The sequence below is a fragment of the Cupressus sempervirens genome, chromosome 6 (assembly GCF_028749045.1).
Source record: "Cupressus sempervirens isolate cs-2001-9-10 chromosome 6, ASM2874904v1, whole genome shotgun sequence".
Taxonomy (NCBI): domain Eukaryota; kingdom Viridiplantae; phylum Streptophyta; class Pinopsida; order Cupressales; family Cupressaceae; genus Cupressus; species Cupressus sempervirens.
Window position 1 is genome coordinate 69,305,380 of NC_143123.1, and position 20,193 is coordinate 69,325,572.

General features: G+C 35.3%; 1 protein-coding gene across 3 annotated transcripts; it reads left to right on the top strand.

Annotated features, from left to right (window-relative positions):
• The first annotated feature begins 492 nt into the window (after positions 1–492).
• On the top strand, positions 493–6,028 carry LOC149551179 (glycine-rich domain-containing protein 2-like). Of its 3 annotated transcripts, none has more exons than XM_089786757.1 (10): positions 493–905; positions 1,778–1,895; positions 1,982–2,236; positions 2,579–3,043; positions 3,393–3,937; positions 4,024–4,142; positions 4,569–4,744; positions 4,837–4,989; positions 5,157–5,286; positions 5,371–6,028. In XM_089786757.1, the coding sequence occupies exons 1-10, from the start codon at positions 742–744 to the stop codon at positions 5,727–5,729; spliced, it is 2,484 nt and encodes an 827-aa protein (XP_089642883.1). In that variant the 5' UTR covers positions 493–741; the 3' UTR covers positions 5,730–6,028. The 3 variants fall into 3 exon arrangements, with proteins under 3 accessions (XP_089642883.1, XP_089642885.1, XP_089642884.1); XM_089786759.1 differs by having other exon boundaries at positions 4,593–4,744; XM_089786758.1 differs by having other exon boundaries at positions 4,024–4,140; positions 4,585–4,744.
• The last annotated feature ends 14,165 nt before the right edge of the window (positions 6,029–20,193 follow it).

A 20,193-nucleotide genomic window follows, 5' to 3' on the forward strand; every position in this document is an offset into this window, starting at 1 on the left:
CATGTGTGCCTACTAAACTAAAAATTAGTACGTATGTAGTACATAATTAGTGTAGTACAAATAGTACACAAATGTATTAACCTAGGTAATGGGTTAGGAGGAGATGACAAATATTTCAAAATCTTATGAAAAGCACGTCCACCATTATTTCATTATTTTAGTTCCGTTTATTGTGTAATGTCATCGGGTAATTTTTATATAGATTTTTAGTAAAGAAAAAAAAAAAAAAGTCGTAGATTAAAGCTATTTCCTACCTATTACCGTTTATTTGATGGGCAAGAACGCCATCTGAAGACGCTTCTCTTCTGAACAATTCAATTCAATGGTTTTCACAATTTCTAACAAGATGAAAGAAATGAATTTGAATTTACAGGTTTTTCAATTTTTTAGCGCAGAGGTTAATAAAATTAAGATAAGGACGCATATCTGCTAAATTCATTAAATTTAGTCGAACATTTGAGTATTTAACACGCTTCCTGATAATTATAGAGGGGGAAATTATTTGGTTTTTTTCGGTGAGGGTGGCTGAGAAAAAACCCTGGAGTCATGTCTTCCTTCGGGCTGTAGTTATGCGATTTCGAGTCCAATTTTATTTTGGATTGAACTCGAATTCTGGGTTTTGAAAGACGAGGAGATCTAGGAGTGAGAATTTCGCTTAAATTCTGAACTTGTAAGGAAGAAAAAAGTTTTTCTTTCAATTCGCTTTTTGTTTCTGGGTTTTGTTTCTTTTTCTGGGCGAGAATGGATGCAATTCAGGAAGCAGAATGGAAGAAAGCACAAGAAATTAGCTTTAGCGTTGAGGTTGACCTGGTTTCCGCAGCGAAACGACAGCTACAGTTTCTTGCTTCGGTTGATCGCAATCGAGGCCTTTATGACGGACCAGCTCTCGAAAGAGCCGTTTTCAGGTACTTGTTTGATGAGTGGTGGAATCTGGAAGTTTTCTTCTTTTTTTCCAAGAATTGTACCGCTTTTGATGTTTTTCAAGATATGTTTGCGTAAATGTCTGCAACTTTCTGGGCCGATCGAACTTTTTGGTACGGTTTTGAAATTATCAACACTATGCGATTTTCCTTTTTGAGTTCTGCGGAATCTTCAGAGTTTGTGATAGCTTAGATTAATTCAAAGCAATTCCGTGTTTGGAAGAAAAGCCAAACTTTCCTCTGCCCGATGAGAAAAATATTTGGATAATATGAGGTGTGACCCGAATTTACATGTTGGGGAAGTTTTGTTCCAATGTTTCCAGCCTTACTAAATAGGCTTATCAGGCAACATCTTCCCAGCACTTAAGGTGCACATTTGACCTAATTAATTAATTGATTGAAAAACAAAATCATGTTCTATTATGAATTTCAATTCATTAGTAGATACGATTACATATGATTACAATACGCATATTCCGGGAAGATAATTTGGTGATTTCTTCTTTATTTTAAAAGGATATGGGGACTATCGTAGTATGGTCTCATGCAGCTGTTTTAGGTTTGGGAATTGAGGGTTTCTTCTTTCAAGATCATCGGCTCCTTCTGGTTGATGGTTTTTCATTTACTTTTGTTCTGTATCACTTTAGCTTGAGATCACTCAAAACTTAAAACATTGTGTTAAATTGCTAATTCACTACTTTCCCTGTGCCATTGTCCATTCTTGGCTGAAGGTGCAACCTGAAATCTAAATTAATTTTTTCTAGTAGATGTTACATAAGTATCTGAATTTGACACTACTATGAAAACGAGGTGGATTGCTAAACTTTGTTTTAATCCTGTTGCCTTTGTTGTTACAGGTATCAGCATTACTGGCTTCCTTTGCTTGCAAATCACACTGATTCCAACGCTGCAAAATTTCCCCTGGCGGCTCCCCTAGACTGCGAATGGGTTTGGCATTGTCATAGACTCAATCCAGTAAGCAAAGAATATCACATTAGTAAAATTTGAATATTCAAATTTTCTTTTAGGTTATTATTAATCTGACAATATGGTTTCTGTAGGTACAATATGAAAAGGATTGCAAGAAGATATATGGGAAAATAGTTGATACTTCTTTTGCAGGATTATTTGATAAAGAAATTGCCAGGAAGCGGACAGCAGATATTTGGAAAAATTGTCATCCAGAAGAGCCGTATGAGCTTGATATGAGTCATTGTGATTTCAATGAGAGTCATAGAGTAGCTTTTCGGAGTTCCCAAAAGATTGACTATGACCTTATGGAAGCTGTCAGAAGGCAGAGTTCATTCTTCCATCAGGTAGACATGTCTTTGTATGCATTTTCTGAGTTGCAATGCAACATGTACTGCAAAGTTCTAATGACCATGAACTATCACCTTTTTACCAGTAGTCTACAATTTGCTTCCAATTGAATCATTCATGATTTAATATTCATCACGAAACTCAGGTGCTGCAATGGATCCTATACCCTTATCTACTCTGCCCTGATTTATAAATGGTGTCCCCAAATCCCTCATATCCCGATTTAAAATAGTTCTTATGGAGAACAAGCAGCATGATGTGTTTTGTGGTTTAGGATTCATGTGTAGAGTTTGGACATCACTTTCTTATTTTTCCTGATATAACTTGTTTCTCTACAGGTCTCTCGAGAACATATGTCTAATGATCGCTTCCTGAAAGGAGCTGAAGAAAGATATAAGGGATTTCTGTACATGATTAAGAAAAACAGAGAAAATGCTGTTAACTGTTTCTGTGTTCCAACCTATGATATTGATTTGATGTGGCACTCTCACCAGCTGCAGCCATTTGCTTACAGGAGAGATATGTTAAATGTTCTTGGCAAGGTGTTGGAACATGATGATATGGATTCTGACAGAAGCAAAGGAAAGAAGCTGGACGTTGGTTTTACAGAAACTACTAGACAATGGGAGTCTACTTATGGGAGACGATATTGGAGAGCTGGGGCCATGTATAAAGGCGATGCACCCTCTCCTTTGCCTTTTGGTCCTCCTTCGTTGGAGAATACTGCTTGCACTGAGGAACCCCTATTTCAGAGTGACAGGAAACAGCAGGACAGTTATCTGACTAAAGCAGAGATCGTAGAGGTCAGTTTTGCAAACAAGCCACATATATTTACCTTCATGTTTTTCCAAGAATTCAACTATATTTTATGTTTTGCGAAATATGGAAATTTTGTTTGCTTACAAAATATTACTCCACCGTGGTGGAAAATGCATGAAAATAAGGGAAGCCAGTTGCATTATTTCATTTTGAGGAATTTTGTGCAACAGAGTTCAAAACTCGAGCATTTGCACTCCGATAAAAACAAGTTGACTAGGCCTGGTGGAAATAATTCTATTAATATTGGTAGATTAACACTTTTCAGCTTTTGAAAGAGTGAATTGCTTTAAACTTGAAAATTTAAACCCATTGCTTTGGTTGATCATCTTTCAGGTACTTTTGGAGGTTGTGAGCGTTAGAAACATACCCAAGAACCACGAGGGTGTTCTATTTGTTAGATATTATAAGCAGAGAAACTCCAATGAGAAGAGTCTTGGTGTAAATGCAAAGGAGATACAGATATCATCATTGTCGAAATGGAAACAATCTGCGACCTTCCGTTGTGAGGCTGGTGGAGATTTGATTTTTGAGCTTATATCTCAATATTCTTCCACTTTACAAAAGAATAAATGTTTCGAAGTGCTAGGTCATGTATCAATTTCGCTGCGCACTTTGATGGAGTCACCAACCTTTTTACTAGAGAACTGGTTCTCTTTATCAACAGATACGCAGCCAAATGATTCCAAACCTCTTAGTTTGCATCTTGCACTATCTGTCACTCCTCCCATCGTTGCTCCATATCTGCTCCAAGCTGATAGGTCACACCCCATTAGTTGGAAAAACCAAATTCTGCAACTTATCAGGAGACGCAAGCAAACCAAAAAGATGACCAGGTTTTTGGATCATGCCGAAAATGAAATTTTTACTGTTCAGACAAGGCAAGCTTCAAGACTTGTAAAAGCATGCATTTTAATTCAATGTTAATGCTAGCAAATCGTCTAATTTGTTGTCATATCACATGCAGAACAACAAAAGAACCATATGTAAGTTCACCAGAAGGAAGTTTACAAGTTTTATCTGATAGAAGGCGAATTATTTCTGTCCACCAAAAATTTTCCAATTCCGATAAGTTGAGAACATCTGGTATGGAGTAGCTCTAGACAATGTTGCCACGTTGATATAGATGCTTTTGAAAGACCTTCAGTTGTTTGGCTTTTCTGAAAGAAATAAAACTAATCTTATATTTAGTTTTTGCAAGTAATGTAAGTAGGTCAATGCAGTTCAAGTAAAGGGAGCACTTAAAGAAAAGGTGGCTCCTTTGAAAAAGGAAAATGAACCTAGTATTGAAATGGCAAATAATACTTACAAAGTTAATATTGGCATACTCCCCAAATTCATAGCATTAATTTAGCATTATTAGTTGTACATGACTATAGAAGATTAGATGATATTTATATGTTTATTTCGTATATTTCTTTTGCCAGAGGAAATCATTACTCTCTAATGCTGAAGATAACTTTCCTTGGCCATAAAACCTTTTGTAAAGATATCTCATAAATCTGATGTTAGTGGGAAATCTATGCATTGTTGAAGATGAACCTGTGGCAAAGGCTGAGGGGCTGATTTCAGGAGGAGAGACAGCACATTGGTTATTAGTGAATAATTCATGCAACTTGATACTTCGAAACCTGAATGACACCAGCAGAGAACCCATATTTGAGATCAGCGGAAACCTGGGGCAACCTGTATGTTTTAAAAAATTTCCTTCTGTCCAATTAGTTTCATGCATTTTGTCTGTTGTTTTAATTTTCGGGAACATTCTCTATTTTGGGGACAGTTAAGGTTGTTCTCTGGTAGAAAGCTGCAATACGAAGTTAAGGGTTCGAAACCAGAAATCGAGCGAGAATTCGTGACATTGGTGCGATATAATCCAGAGGCTCCATTTGGCCAAGCAACATCTCTTTTCAACTGGAAGTCTCTGACTGTAGAGGTATGTCTGGTAAATGTATCGAATACTTTACTGTGGCAGTCATGCCAAATATCACTGATGTTGGGTCCTTTTACCTGGCCATAGCTAGGCATTTAGATAGCACTTTCTCATACTTTCAACCCAATTTAATAGCTTATTTTGATCAAGAGCTTAATGGTGCCATCCAGGTTGCTGAAAAAGAGAGTGTTACATTGGTGGTGTTGTTATCAGCAGTCATTTCTGCATCATTAACAGAACATCAAAAGTCGAAATCCCCACTAAAGAGTGCTGAGGTTAACAGGAAGGTCTGCCCCACTGGTGGGTGTTTTAAAACATAGTTTCATGGTTTAAGGAAACACATGGATTTTAAATTGCATTATGCTGGCTTTCTGTTGTTTCCAGGTACGGCGAGCCACCGTGTGATCTTTCTAAATGGGGCCAATAAGCTTATGCAAGAAACAAACAGGAAACATGGACACAAAAATAAATTGGAGCTTGCCTATGGCAGGCATTCAGTTGCAGTTGCAGGACTAGGTGGTGGTGCAGAAGCTATGGCAACAAGGGCAGGGGGATGTGGAAGTGGTTGCGGAGGTGGGTGTGGTGGATGTGGATCTATTATAGGTGCAGGAGGATGTGGAAGTGGTTGTGGAGGTGGGTGTGGTGGATGTGGATCTGCTATAGGTGCAGGAGGATGTGGAGGATGTGGTGGAGGTTGTGGAGGCAGTGGCGGATGTGGTGGGTGCGGTGGTGGGTCGCGGTAGTTTGCAATTTATTACAGTAAATGCCAATGCTTCTTATTATGATAAAACATGTCATTGAGGTTACACAATTTCAGTGGTATAGCATAAGATGGCTCCTGAACCAGCATTAACTCTGGACTCGGTGGTATTCAAGTTTGCCCATCTTACATGGGCAGATAAATAATGATCTGTTGTCATAGCAAAATGTCCCAATCTTTAGCTCATTTGGGGACCAACTAGTACGTACAATCACTCCAAGATGAACAATTGTACGATTTGTGTTCTTATTTTGATAATAACAGCAAATCATGTTGGCTGCAGCTATCTTACATCTGAAGCATACTTTGGAGTTTGAATCATTTATTTTCCACTTCTCAATGTTTTGCGACATCCTTGCTTGCTTAATTGAAGAATATAAATGGACACTCTGTAAAAGATAACAAAAATTTATTGACAGCTAATACAGAGTTGGCCAGATTTTCTAAAGGAAGAAGAGATGCTGCCTTAAGTAATTAATTTATAAACTTACATAGTCAAATTAGAAGGCTTACACAAAGTAGTCGTTTACTTCAATTTTGCAAATTGAAATGGATGATCGAATAAGAGCAAAGGAACCAAGAAAAGCAAATTACTACAAAAATCAACTTGATATCCAACTTAGTGATGATTTTATTTTTCGTCTATTGGAGAAAAATTTAACTAGATGGATGCTTCAGAAAAGTCATCGAGAGACTGAATTTGAGAAGGTCCTTCGAGAGTAGATTATATAGCATTCCTCTTAAGAAACCGCTCACAGCCTTTGCTTCGGAAGCTTATAAAATTGCAAATTCAAAATTGTAGCTAATATTAAGGAAATAGATATTTAATCTTGTCTAGATCAAGCCAAGCCATGCCATTGTCATCCAGGTGAACGATGTCAATCAAATCTATCATACGAAGTCAATCAATTCTATTATTTCCACTTGAAACAATGGACGCCTATAGTACTATATACAATTGTAAATTAAAAATTGTAGATAATATTAAGGAAATAGATTTTAAATCTTGTCGAGATCAAACCATGCCATTTTCATCTAGGTGAACGATGTCAATCAATTTTATCATTTCCTCTTGAAACAATGGACACCTATAGTACCTCTATAATATCTTTCGACACTAGTAAATTTTGACCCAATTTTCGACGATTTTTTGTTGAAGTTTCAACCCATGTTGGTCGAAAGTGCAACCAAGTACATCACAATGTTGGTCGAAAGTGCGACCAAGCAGTACATCACAATTTTTCTTGTCGAAATTTCGACCAAACTTCAAGTTGGTCGAAAATATTATATTTTCTTCTGAGCCTAATTTGACATTATTGGTCAAAATTTCGACCAAATCTTGGTGGAAAACTTTCAAGACTTGGTCAAATTTTTAACCAATTCTGGTCCATCCAACGATTAGGATGCCATGGTCATGACCAAAGGGTTGGTCGATATTTCAACCAAATCTTGGTGGAAAACTTTCACGAATTGGTCAAAGTTTTGACCAATTGTGGTCCCATCCCATGACCAAGATGCCATGGTCACGACCAAAGGGTTGATCAAAATTTCTACCAAATCTAGGTGGAAAACTTTCAAGAATTGGTTGAAATTTTGACCAATTATGGCCCATCCCATGACTAAGATGCCATGGTCATGACCAAAAGGTTGGTCGACATTTCAACCAAATCTTTGTGGAAAAATTTCAAGAATTGGTCAAAACTTTGACCAATTCTGGTCTATCCCACAACCAAGATGCCATGGCCATGACCAATGGGTTGGTCGAAATTTCAACCAATTCTTGGTGGAGAATCTTGAAGAGTTGGTCGAAATTTCAACCAAACTGATTTGTTTTTTTAAAAAATACAGCGAGTTGCAATGGATATTGATTACCATCAATATGCTACATAGCTACTATAGAAATTTGCTACGTGAGTGAATCCCCCAACAAATGCCTACCCGTGGACTCTATCTTGGATCATCTTCTTTGATCACTCAACCAACACAATTTCGAAAGAGACTTGGCAATAGTTGTCATTTTATAGCGTGTTTGTTCAGAAATTTTGAAGGTGATCTAATGGTGAGCCCTCGTCTAGCATTAGGTAGCTACTTGGTGCTCTAGAATTTTGTTATGAACCTATCATGGCTAATGGGAGATTTGATAACAAAAGCTCTTAGCGACCCTCCAAAAAAATCAATGTTGGTGTTCAAGAAAGACACATTTTCTAGATTTCAAATATTGGCATTAGCATCCTTTCTATTAGAGGGCTATGAAGCAACCCAATTGTTATGTGAGGGCTACCCAAAGTCATCTTTATGCAACTTCATTGGCACAATTTGCAAAATGTTTTGGCAGCGGTTGTCATTTCAATGTGTCATTGTGATTGCCTGGAAAGCGATCTAAAGGACGAGTCGTCGTCTAACAACTAGGTTGCTTACCATGAGTGATGAGGGAGCTTTTGTTATTAGAAGCTCCCGATGGCCATTAAACAGAGCCATTGCTTGTGTGAGCAAAGGATGAATGTAGTCTTGAATTCCAAATGAAATCAATGACATCAAATCTATAAGAGCAAAATGAAGCAGCAGCCCGTTTGCTATGTGCGACTCCCTAAAGATGTTTTTCTTTCTTACTCCATTGGTACAAATTTGGGAGTGTAGTTTGACAAAGGTTGTCATTCCAGTGTGTCATTGTGGTGCTCTAGAAAGTGATGATAAGGCCAGAGCTTATGTCTAGCACTTGGGATGTTTGTGCAAGCGATTAGGGGAGCTTCTATTGTGCAAACCTGGTCAGATGAAGCATGGCTATTGGCACCATTAGCAACCACAGACGAATCATTAAGAGCAAATTCTGAATCCACGAACCATTAGAGGTGCCAATTTTGATCTTCTTAGGGAGGCCCTTCAAAGAATCAACCACCACGAGGATGCACATGAAGATCTTCCATGACAGTAAGGTTTCAACATAAATGAAATCATTGTTGTGACAATTGCCAAAATTCACTCTCTCATTGGATCATTGCATCCATAGGTCAAGTGTCTTCATTGGGCTAACATATCTACAAGACATGTGTCTTCATGGGACTATTGTGCTCATAGGTTGTAGGCTTTCACTTGATTGCAATAAGAGCTCATCTTGTTGACAAAGGTGTGTTACAATGGTAATAATTTATCATGTTAACATTTAAGAAGTTCATTAAAAGGATTTACAATAAAGCATTTTCTTCCTATTCATAGATGCTTACTAATTATTTTCCTAAGGCACTACAAATGGCCCTAAAAGAACCTTAACTCTTTCCTACTGGAAAAGCATGAAAACAACTAATATGGAATCACATCAACAAAACTTGGAATAAAGCTAAATGAAACTTTCCTAAACCAAATATGCCCAACTAATATTAGGTGAATGCTACCAATGAAATCCAAAAAATGCAGTAAAAAAATAATGATACTATCAACATCTGTTATTATCCCATACTACCACAGTCCAAATGCTTTTTCACCAAGAAAAACTTATTCAAAAGAATGAATCCCAGCTGACATTAAAATACCCTCACAAAATTGTACATAACAAAATCTGATCATATTCTAAGAAGTTTATAAAGTACTATCTAGAACAATGTGAATTGAATGCCATTGTCTTTCTAGTAACCTAACAAAATCAAATTCAAAATAATGACTACAAGGAATAAAGATTAAGTACCCATCAATTAGAATGTTGTAAATATAGGAATTTTTCTTGATTCCAACCACATTCATTTCCTTTGTGACTGCTAGAGCACTTTGCATCCTTCCTTCCTTGCAACATGCCTTAAGCAAGGTTCCATATGATATTTCATCAAGTTTCAAACCCTCACTCTTCATCTTTGTAAAATACTCAAAATCTCTACCAATCTCACCAACAGATGCACAACCTTGCATTATAGTGGTGTATGTATGCTCATTTGGAGATACCTCGGCCAATGACATGTCATCAATAATCTTGAGAGCATTATCCATCTGCTTTGAAATAGAATTTTAGTGATCTATCAAAGGCAATTTAATTACTTGCCTATTTGAAACAAAGAGGAAAGTTGTGGCAATCCTAAATATAAGATGAATTGTTTGTCTCTTGCATTACAGGAGAATATATCAATACTCAATGATGTAAATATCTGGTACTTGTTTAATATAACCTTGAATAGAGGGTTGACTATATTACACTCTAACAGCAATGTGTCCTAAATAATCAAAGGTGAATGGGAACTTACCTACTTTTTTTTAACTAAACCATATAGGAGAACATTAAACATTTGTACAGTGGGAATGTAGCCACATCCCCTCATCTATATAACTATTTTTAAAGTCATCTTCATATCTCCAAACTTTGCATACCCATAAATTATGGTGGTAAATGTTCGAGTTGATGGCTTTTGCCTTTCCTTGCACATTTGTTCAGGAATTCTAACAACATGGTCAAGATTACCAAACTTACAAAATGCATTGATAGTGATATTATGAGTCACAACATCAGGCTGAAAATCCACTTTGAACATATCCTCAAAGATAGCAAATTCATTTGCACAATCATCTAACTGTACATAACCATTAATCAACATTGAAAATGTTTTCTTGTTGTGTCTTGTTGTGTCTTGTACCATTAATCCACATTTGAATTCCACCATTCCCCTGTACACACCATAGATAAACCATTTTAATTAGCTCATACTTCAACATTCAATAAGAGACTTTGACAATAAACCAATTTTACTTCGTAATTCAACATTGATAAGGACTTTAACAATCAACCAAATTTATTTCATAAGCCAATATTCATAGGAGACTTTGTTGAAAGTTGTAGACTGAAATGATTTGGATAGTTATATGATATGAGATCTCTTATATCATTTATTATGTTGGCAAAACAAACGAATAACAAAAATATATGACTTTTAACAAAGTAAAGCTTTTAGATAGAGAACATAAAATGTAAAAGAGGTTTACATTGAAGAAAGGGGGGATGCATATGTAGAGATGAAATTTGCTTATTTTGTATTCATTAACTAAATGAAAATACATTATCTAAATGAGAATACAATACAAGGGGGTAGTACACATTTTGATCTCTATATAGACAATATGAAAAGAAACACCTACCCAAAATAATGGGAAACTTATCAGCCAGTTTAGGAAAAGGGTAAGCCTTTCCAAGTCAGGGGTTAATGACCAAAGCTCCATGCACTGTGGCTCTCAAGCACGTAATATGTGCATGCCACCACAACGTCCCTTTTTGTTCTATGGTTGCAAATTTGTATGTAAACTTGTTCCCTGGTGTAATGGGACATTGTGTTATGTACAAAGGTTCATCTGCACAACATGATTTCAACTGCTTTACCCCATGCCTACAATAATCACAAATAATTAAATCTCAACAAAAGATCTATCTAATGTTCATAAAAATAAAAATAATGAGGACATGGGTCATATAATTTGGAGCATAGTATTTTATAATTACCAGTGAAGGGTCACATTATAGGGCCCATTGAACTGTTCACATCAACGAAAAGATTATCACCTTCATGAGCATATATAGTGGGGCTAGGAAACTTTCCATTCATTTTCACAATTGTTTCTGTGTTGCACAATTTGGTCACATGTTCTAATCTATAACACATTGTAAACAACATGATTGCATTAAACTCATGCATATATTACATTGCAAACTACCATAAAATAATATAAGCCTTATTTGTCCAAGGAGACATCATCCTCATTGAAGTGAGTCATTAATCTATTAACCAAATGCCTCCCTTTTTGTAAATATGAGGGTGAAAGTGGTGGAGTGGCCCTCATAGCTATGTCTTCTACTTCACATAACAATATGCCAGATATTGTTGATGCAACACTGCACCAAATTCACCACTTTTACTTTCTTCTGTGATAGAATCAACACATATGGCTTCAATGTGCTAAGTTCTATTTACCTCCAATTCTGCAAGACTCTAGAGCATCTAAATGCATGTCTCTTTTCAAATGTGTTTGTCCATCTTTCACATTCTTTAATACTTATATGATTTATGAGCTAGGATTTGATGCACAACACTTTTAACTGTTGGATTCATGAAGTATTCATGTACAATACTGTTAATATATCAAGTCTTGGCCAGTTATGTACAATGTACCTTTTTAAGAGTCAGTCTATAATTGTTGATTCATGCATATTTTATCTAGAGTATGCATACATATTGAAAGTGGATGGGAAGAGCGATGTATATAGCTTCAATGTGGTTCTCTTAGAGCTAGTTATAGGAAGAAGGCATGTTGGCAAATTTGGTGATGGAGTGGACATTGTTCAATGGGTGAGAAAGATGATAGAATCTACAACTGAAGGAGTTCCCAGGATCTTAGATGCAAAGCTCTCTAGTGTTCCATTGCACAAGGTGATGCATGTGTTTTATGCGGCAATGCTTTGTGTTGAGGAGTGCAATGTGGAGAGACCAACAATGAGAGAAATTGTGCAAATTATCTCTAAGCTTCCAAAGATCAAGCCCACCAATGCCAATGCCAATGAAGTTGTGAAGGGTGTTTCACCAATTGAAGACATCAAGGAGTCCAAGGATTCTATAGCATCTAGTCACTGAAGTTATAGTGACTTAAGCTACTAGATTGTCATTAAAAAACATTGAGAAGGCAAAGGAGTCATTGTCTTCTAGTAGTAGGATAGAGGTCAAGTAGGAACCACAGAGATAGGGAGCACATAGATACCTTGCTCTCCTTTATGCAAAAATGGGTATTTAGATTGTCATTATTCTATTTCCTTCTCTTTATCTATTGTTCCTGCCAAAAAAAGTAGGCTTGGACACCCTTTTCTTTGATGGAATAGTTTTGAAGATTCCTTGGCATGACCATACTCTATTTATTATCATCAAGGTTTTCAAATTTGAACTCTACATGGTAACAAGGGATCTATAAATGTTAGCTCAACAACGAAAGCTGCTAATGAGAAGAATAACAAGTTTTCCTTGCCACAGACTTTAGTTTAGAAATATTTAAATATAAAGTGAAAAAGTAATGAATTCCATGCAAATGATATTCCAAAAGGATACACAGCAAGAGGTAGGGAAGAAGCATTTTCTAATAAAGGTGGAGTTGTTCTTTAGAAGGACTCATATTCCTTTCAAAAAGACAGGACAAAAAAATGGTTGAAGAAGACTTCTAAGAAAATAAAGCATGGAAGAATAGAAACTAATGTTTCCCAAGAAATAGTTGTCCAATGATTTAGGGTATTTTTACATCAACATGGAATGTTGGAGGTAAAGGAACTCCTTTGAGTGATTTAAATTTAGAAGAATGGTTGAATAAATCACCACCAGTGGACATTTATATTTTATGGTTTTATGAAATTGTCCCTTTAAATGAAAGATTTCCTAAGAGCAGACGATACTAGCTCTATAATTAAGTGGTTTGGAATCATTTGTAAGACACTCAATAATCAGTAGGGTGCAAGCAATAACACAAGTTCTAGAAACCCTCTATCACCTATTAGTGTAAAGTCCACAAACATGCAACACCCAATTATAAGTTTGGATTCTGACTTTGAGGGTTTTGCATCAAGTAATACCACTCAAATTTTCCATAGGAGATCATTTGAAGACTCAATCAAGCCTTGTATAATGTAGGATAATTCCTTCTACAAATAAATTAAAAAAGAGAGGCATTTTCTTGTTTCTAATTGAGCCTTGAAGGGATGAGCAATTGAAAGAAAAGATTCTAATAATAGCGTCAAATATGCATCCTCAGATGATGAAAATGGAATATGTACAAGTGATTAACCTTGCACCATGGCTTACAAAAGCCCATGGTTTTGATTGATGGAAGGAGAGAATGACAGTTTGTGTATTATCTACTGGGTTTTAGTGTTGATCGAGTTAAGTCATTTGTAATGTCTTTTCCTCTCTTTCTGTCAACCATGACTGATAGGTAGGACATGTCAATAGCTATTTAATTCATATTTTTCATATTCCCCACTTTTTAGTAACTGTAATGAACCATCTTAACAGACATTTATAAAATTTATGGGTGTTATTGGTAAACATAATATGTGTCATATATTACTGCTAATCCAACTAATTGAGTGATACTAAAAGAATGCATTCTCCACAATAGTATTTGTATACAATAATTTAATAAATTGCATGACTTAAAAGATAGAAGGTAAGTCGTATTCCCATGGGTCTCATGTATTACATATTATTTCTATGCACCAAAATAGATTCACATTATTCTGAAGGTACCAATATAATGTTTAATAATTATCCAAATTCCATGTATACTCATATGTGAACCATATAAATTGTTTAATAATTATCCAAATTCCAGACTAGTCCATGCATTAAAATTAGAAAATGAAGGCAATATTAGTTGGAGTTGAAGATGAGAGAATTGTCTCTTCTAGGTTATGGCCAATGCTCAAATAATTGAATGAACAAGCCAAGTGAAACATAAATCAGTAATTTTTGGCATGGATGGCCAGAATATTCATGAACATTGGCATTTTGTCATGTATTGAATTAGCATAGCATTCATAAAAAGAAAAAAAAAATCTATGTCAAAGTCTTAACCTTAAATTTAGGGAAAATAAATAAAATTGTAAGGAAAAACATATAAATGATAGCAATGATGATGGCAAAAATCATACCTTGACAGATTGGACCCAACTACATGGTAGAAAAACCTATGTAGTTGTAGGCAGGGAAAATGATACATAGGGCTACAGGCATCTTCACTCTCCTAAAATAGAAAGTTGGCATGATCACTTGGACAACAATTATAAATAATGTTGTCATTAGAGATAAGATTCTTGTTATTAGTACACCTTAACGAATGCCCTCATCTCTATTTCAAGATTTTTTGGAAGAGATGTGATGTCGCTATAATTAGATGACATAATAATACCTAAAATTATCAACAATGTTTTACTATCTCTATACAAAGCCTGCTCATCGATTGCTTCTTCTATGTTGACTATAGAACCACTTGCAAAATATTTAGCCTCTCTATAATCCCCTATTTTCTCTCATTTTGATTATTAACATGAAATACTAGGATGTAGACATCTTGCCTTGATCCTACATTAATCACACAGGCCTCTTTAAAACTCATTTGTATGTATGCTACTCTTCCTAGCTACTTCTATTTGGGACTTTTTTGTACAAAGAAAAATTGTTGGACTGACTATACTACAAGAAAATGAAAAAAAGAACATCTATGTAAAGCTCTGTCCATAGCATTCATATGACATATGTACAAGAAAGTGATGAATATGACCTATATAGCTGGGAAGTAGCGATCATGTAAAGCACTGCAACAAAAATTGTCATTTGAAACTTCCTAAGCTAAGGATAACAAAAAAGCTAGACGAGGATTAATGTATAATAAACTTTAACCAACATAAGATCTGATGTGAAAAGTAATCAAAAACTTGAAAACCTTTCGAATTCTGATCAATTATACATCAAGCTTGAAAACAACAATAAAATTTTATGGAATTAAGAGGTGAGGCAAGAAGTAGACAATATTAAACAGTTTATAATTGATTTATCAATGCATATGAATGAATATATTAGACAAATGGAATAAAACCAAAAACTTGACCAATTTCTATATATTAAAAAATTGTTATCCACATTCATTCCCTCTTTTATTACTCTTTTCCCATCCACCAATCAAATCTTCACTCAGCTCTTAAAAATTCGGATTGAAAGTTCAGTTTCATTAGTATATTGTTAAGAAAAAAACTTGACCAATTTCTATATATTAGAAAATATTTTCCATAGTTATTCCCTTCGATGCAAATAAAGCTTCCCTTCTTTACCTTTTTCCCACCTTTTAGCTCAATTTAGGATAAAAGTATATTGCCCCAAGTTCAAGGAATTTTTAAATATTCATAAATGACTACAAGTATCTTATGTTGCCAAATAAGATGTTTTACCTGCTAAACCCAAGTATGAAATGTTCTAAATTGTATCTAAATTTAGACCATCCACACATATTATGACCTTTTTCTACTATTCCAAACATGTAAAAGGTGAAAAAACCCCTAAAATGCGATGTGATCTTCATTTTCATTCATTTTACGAACACATTGAATAGAAAATCCAGCGAAGAATGGTTTTTTGGACTAGAATTTCAATTGACTGATAGTATAATGTCACCCATCTTAGAAGGATATTGAAGAGTTGGTAGTGATGGAGCCCTACTTTTTTGCAAAAAATTATGGCCTTTGTTTAAGAGATATTGAACTGTCACAACCATTAGTAGTATATTGAACTATCACAACCATTGAAACATGTTATGCTACTAGATAATTTCCACTACTACCACATCAACAATAATCAATTCAATATGTACCTACTAAAGGAATCTATGAGCTAACTTTATTTCATCAGAGAGACTATTTGACAAGTAAAATATTCTAAGAACAAAAAAGTGATTGAGGAACTAAATTTATTGCTCCCATGGATGGAGCTAACTACAATATCAACAAGTACTCAAAGAAGCTAACTGCAATATCAACAAGTATTCAAAGCATGGACCTATACATTTATTAACCTAGTGAGATGAAATAAAAGGTTGGACAAGCCTCATGGTGTTGGATGAGGTTGTGGTCTATCCAATATAATAAGGATCTTTTATGAAAATAGGTTAAAAATGGATCCTAAGTCAAACCCTTTGAGACCTTGCCTATCAAAGATCATTGTTTCCAATGTGTTTGTTGATGTTGATGGTATTTAAGCTATAGCTAGCAATTACACATCTGAAACAATGATTGCGAGAAGAATAGATAGGAATTATTTATTAGTCATGTATGTAGAGAATATTATAGAGAAAATATGACACTCAACTTAATATACTTTTCTATGAGGACCCAATAACCTAACTTGTGTTTTGAGTTTGACATTGTTGCTGAAATTGAATGGATTTTGTATAAGAGGATGATGGATTGGAAGAAAAATAGAAGTTTGAAGAATTACGCTTTGTTATGTCAGTTATTATTATTTCAAAATAGTGTTATCTTCCATCACTCAATGAGATTAACCATGTTAGAGGGAAGTGGAGCAAGGTTACCAATTCAACTCTGGTGTAGAACTTAAGACAAACATAGTAAAGGTCATAATTATGGGATGTTCCATGAATCTTTGTATGTCATAATTATAATAAAGATACTCCAAAATCTTTGTACATGTGATGGTAGAAAGGTGAAAAAAAAGGATCTTGGATTGATCATAGGTTGGTGAGGCAAGAATCACCATCAAGGTCATAGAAGTTATCTAGTAAGCACCTAGAAAGAACGAGGAAGTAAGGTAGCAAGCCTTGTGGTTACATCAATGATACAAAATTTTGATAATGGAGAACATGACATGTTTTGGTCAGACTGTTGAGGTAGTGGATGGGGGCATTGCAAAATTATGGAGATCGAAGTCTCTAGACAATATCAATATCCTAGACAAACAAAGGAGTTGATCAAAATCTTAGAATCTTAAAAATGTCAAGTTTCCTCCAAGGTAGGATAAACTAGTTTTGGATGGATCAAAGACTAGAACTAGAACACTAAGGAGGTCTATAATTACCTAATTAGAAAATAGCTAAGACCAAAGATGAACATTTAATTGTGATTGTATTGAGATAAAAAGTGTTTACCTAAGGCGGGATTGTTTTCATGGCTAGCACTACAAAATAAAATCCTTATAGCTAATACATTCAGAGAAAAAGGATATGTAGGTCTAAGAAGGTGTGTATTATTAACATGCAAATACTCTCACCAATGTTGGAGCTGGTTACATAAACTTGGATGGAACTCAAAAATACCAAGGTCAATCCTAAGCATGTTTCAAGCTTGGCCTATTCAAAATAAGGATTGTTTGTATGGTGGCTTGTGGACTGAAACACCATCTATTTTCATATGGGAGTTATGGTAGGAGAGAATTAGATGTAGTTTGAAAAATAAAAGGATAGGATAGAAACAACTTACCGACAAGATGGAGCCTACCATTATCAAGATTGTGAATAATAGAATATTGAATATGCAAAAAGTGGTGGAAAAGATGACTTATTGGGATGAGAAGATGAGAGGTATATGGATTGGGTTTAAGATTCCTTGGTATGTTAGTTTGAGCTTCACTTGGTCTTTTTAGAATACTTTAATAGTCTCTACTTAACAAGGCCAACCACATTAAGGTGGAAGCTTATCTAGCCTCACCCCCTCCCCCAACATCAATCTAAATTACCCAGTATCATCTAATTACATACTTCATCCATTCATTCATCCATTTCTGAACCATAACATTCAATCAATACAATCACATAACATTCATTAATATGATATAAAATTCATTAATACATAATACTAATCAAGACTTCATTAACACATAACAACATTCATTAACATGAAATATAAAATCAATATTAATGCACAACATTCATAGATAATTACTTAAAACAAAGTTCTTTCATTATCCAACAAAGTTTATCAAACAAGGTTTATCAAACAGCATTTTTTAAAAATCATTTCTTCTTTTTTTTTCCCTTACAATGAGACTGACAATGCAACCCTGAAAGACATTACTATTGTAGCATCCTCGCTCTCTCTTAAGCTCTGTAATTAGTTGAAATAGTTTGAATCTAAGAATTAAACTCTTTGTGATACCATGCAGTCCCTATGTGAGACAATTAATGATTTGAAACATGTAGACAACTCTCTAATAGGTACACGAACAAATTTGAAAGACCAATTTGATTGTTGCCTACAATAGAACCCGATCACTGACCTCGATAAAATTTAAGATACACTCGAGCACATGACACAAATGATGGTTATCCATGATTTGAAAATGAAACAAGAGGAACTCGATAAAAATAATGCTCTCTGCAGACCAAAATAGAACATCAGCTAAAATCATGAGCATCTATTTGCAGCAACCCCATTTCTTCTGCCCCTCCTCCTACTACTCTATCTGGCATTGAGAAGCTAGTCCAGAGTAAGATAGCAGATGAAAGGGTCGGTCGGCATGTCCATGAGCTAAAATTGAGGGTCTGCAATCTCCCTCTTCCTTGCCTTGAGCCTCTTGCAGCAAGCTACTCCTTCCTTAAAGACCAACTGGATATCACTGACATCTCACTAGATTATGCTTGGGTTGGACATGACAATACCCTCTTTATCTGGTTCCTTTCACTTGCTAACCACCTTTGAGTGCTTAGGAAAAAGAGGAAACTCCTCTCTCTCCCCATCAAGATTTACCTTGATGAGGATATCAATAGATCATAGGTGGCAAAACTTAAAGAGGCTCAAGCTCTTGTTGTGGTTGCTAGACAAGAGGGTAAATGGGCAGTGATCAGAAACCACAAGGCTTTGATTTATGAAACTTTCCCTGCTGGTTGGGAGTCAAGATCAAAGTAGGTCCTAAAAGGCTACTAATATTGTGTGACTCCATAGGGGATCTTCTTACCAAGGACACTCCTCTTGTAGCACTCAGCTTCATCATAGGGCCTCTGGTAGCTACATAAATTAGTTGTTGGAGTTCTCCTTGTGAGGATAGATACCTATTCTTTTCTGTGATGTCCCCTGCTTTCTTCTTCTTTTGTTGTACTTGTTCTTTTTTAGACACCATTTGGTGCTATGTTTGTCTACTTTCTTCTTGGTGTAGGTTTCCAATCTCATAGACCCACATTGTGGTCTTTTGTTGGACATTAATAAAATTATCTTATCTTATCTTATCTTATCCTAGCTCTGTTAAGAAAAAGGCTGATAGGAGCATCAATATCTTCCTCATTCTCTCCCTCTTGTGGCACATGTAATGTCAAATTATGATGCATCCTCTTGTTTGGGGGAGCAAGCGGCTGCTACACTAAAGGGGGCTCTATTGCAAGAACAAGTAAATGGGTTAGATTGGCATACTCGTTTTCTTTTTTTAATTGATACAAGTATTTAATTAAGTAGTACAATATAACTTGCATGTTTCTTACCTGACAATGCCACATCATGTACATTAACATTTTGACATGATCTACTCCTTCACCACGATGTTCAACATGCTCCAAAATATTCAAAAAAAAGGTTACACATCAAATTGAAATTGAAGATGTTAAATTGTATTCATAATTTCATAATTAATTTCCATAGAAAATTAATACCTCCACCACTATAATGCACATCATGGCCTTCATCATGAGCAGGTTCTATGATAGGATATGAAGGCTACATTGAAATGTTATGTGCATTGGTATGTAGTCAATTTATGTTCAAAACTAGCACCAAAAAAAAAAATTCTCAACTATTCAATTTGATTTACTTTTCATCTAACCAATTTACCTGTGTCTCATTTGGTGCACCAGATTCTTGTGTATGGATTTCAAATTCTTGGCATAGGCATACAGCCACGACTTTATAGCCTTCCTTCCAGGCAATTTTTTTATCTTCATCTATGCTCTCCACA

Bases quoted from the DNA above. Each gene is read 5' to 3' on its own strand.
- LOC149551179 (XM_089786757.1), top strand. From the start codon at position 742: ATGGATGCAATTCAGGAAGCAGAATGGAAGAAAGCACAAGAAATTAGC. The intron at 4,143-4,568 runs GTATGGAGTAGC...ATCTGATGTTAG, and splicing joins CGATAAGTTGAGAACATCTG to TGGGAAATCTATGCATTGTT. The intron at 4,745-4,836 runs GTATGTTTTAAA...TTTTGGGGACAG, and splicing joins GCGGAAACCTGGGGCAACCT to TTAAGGTTGTTCTCTGGTAG.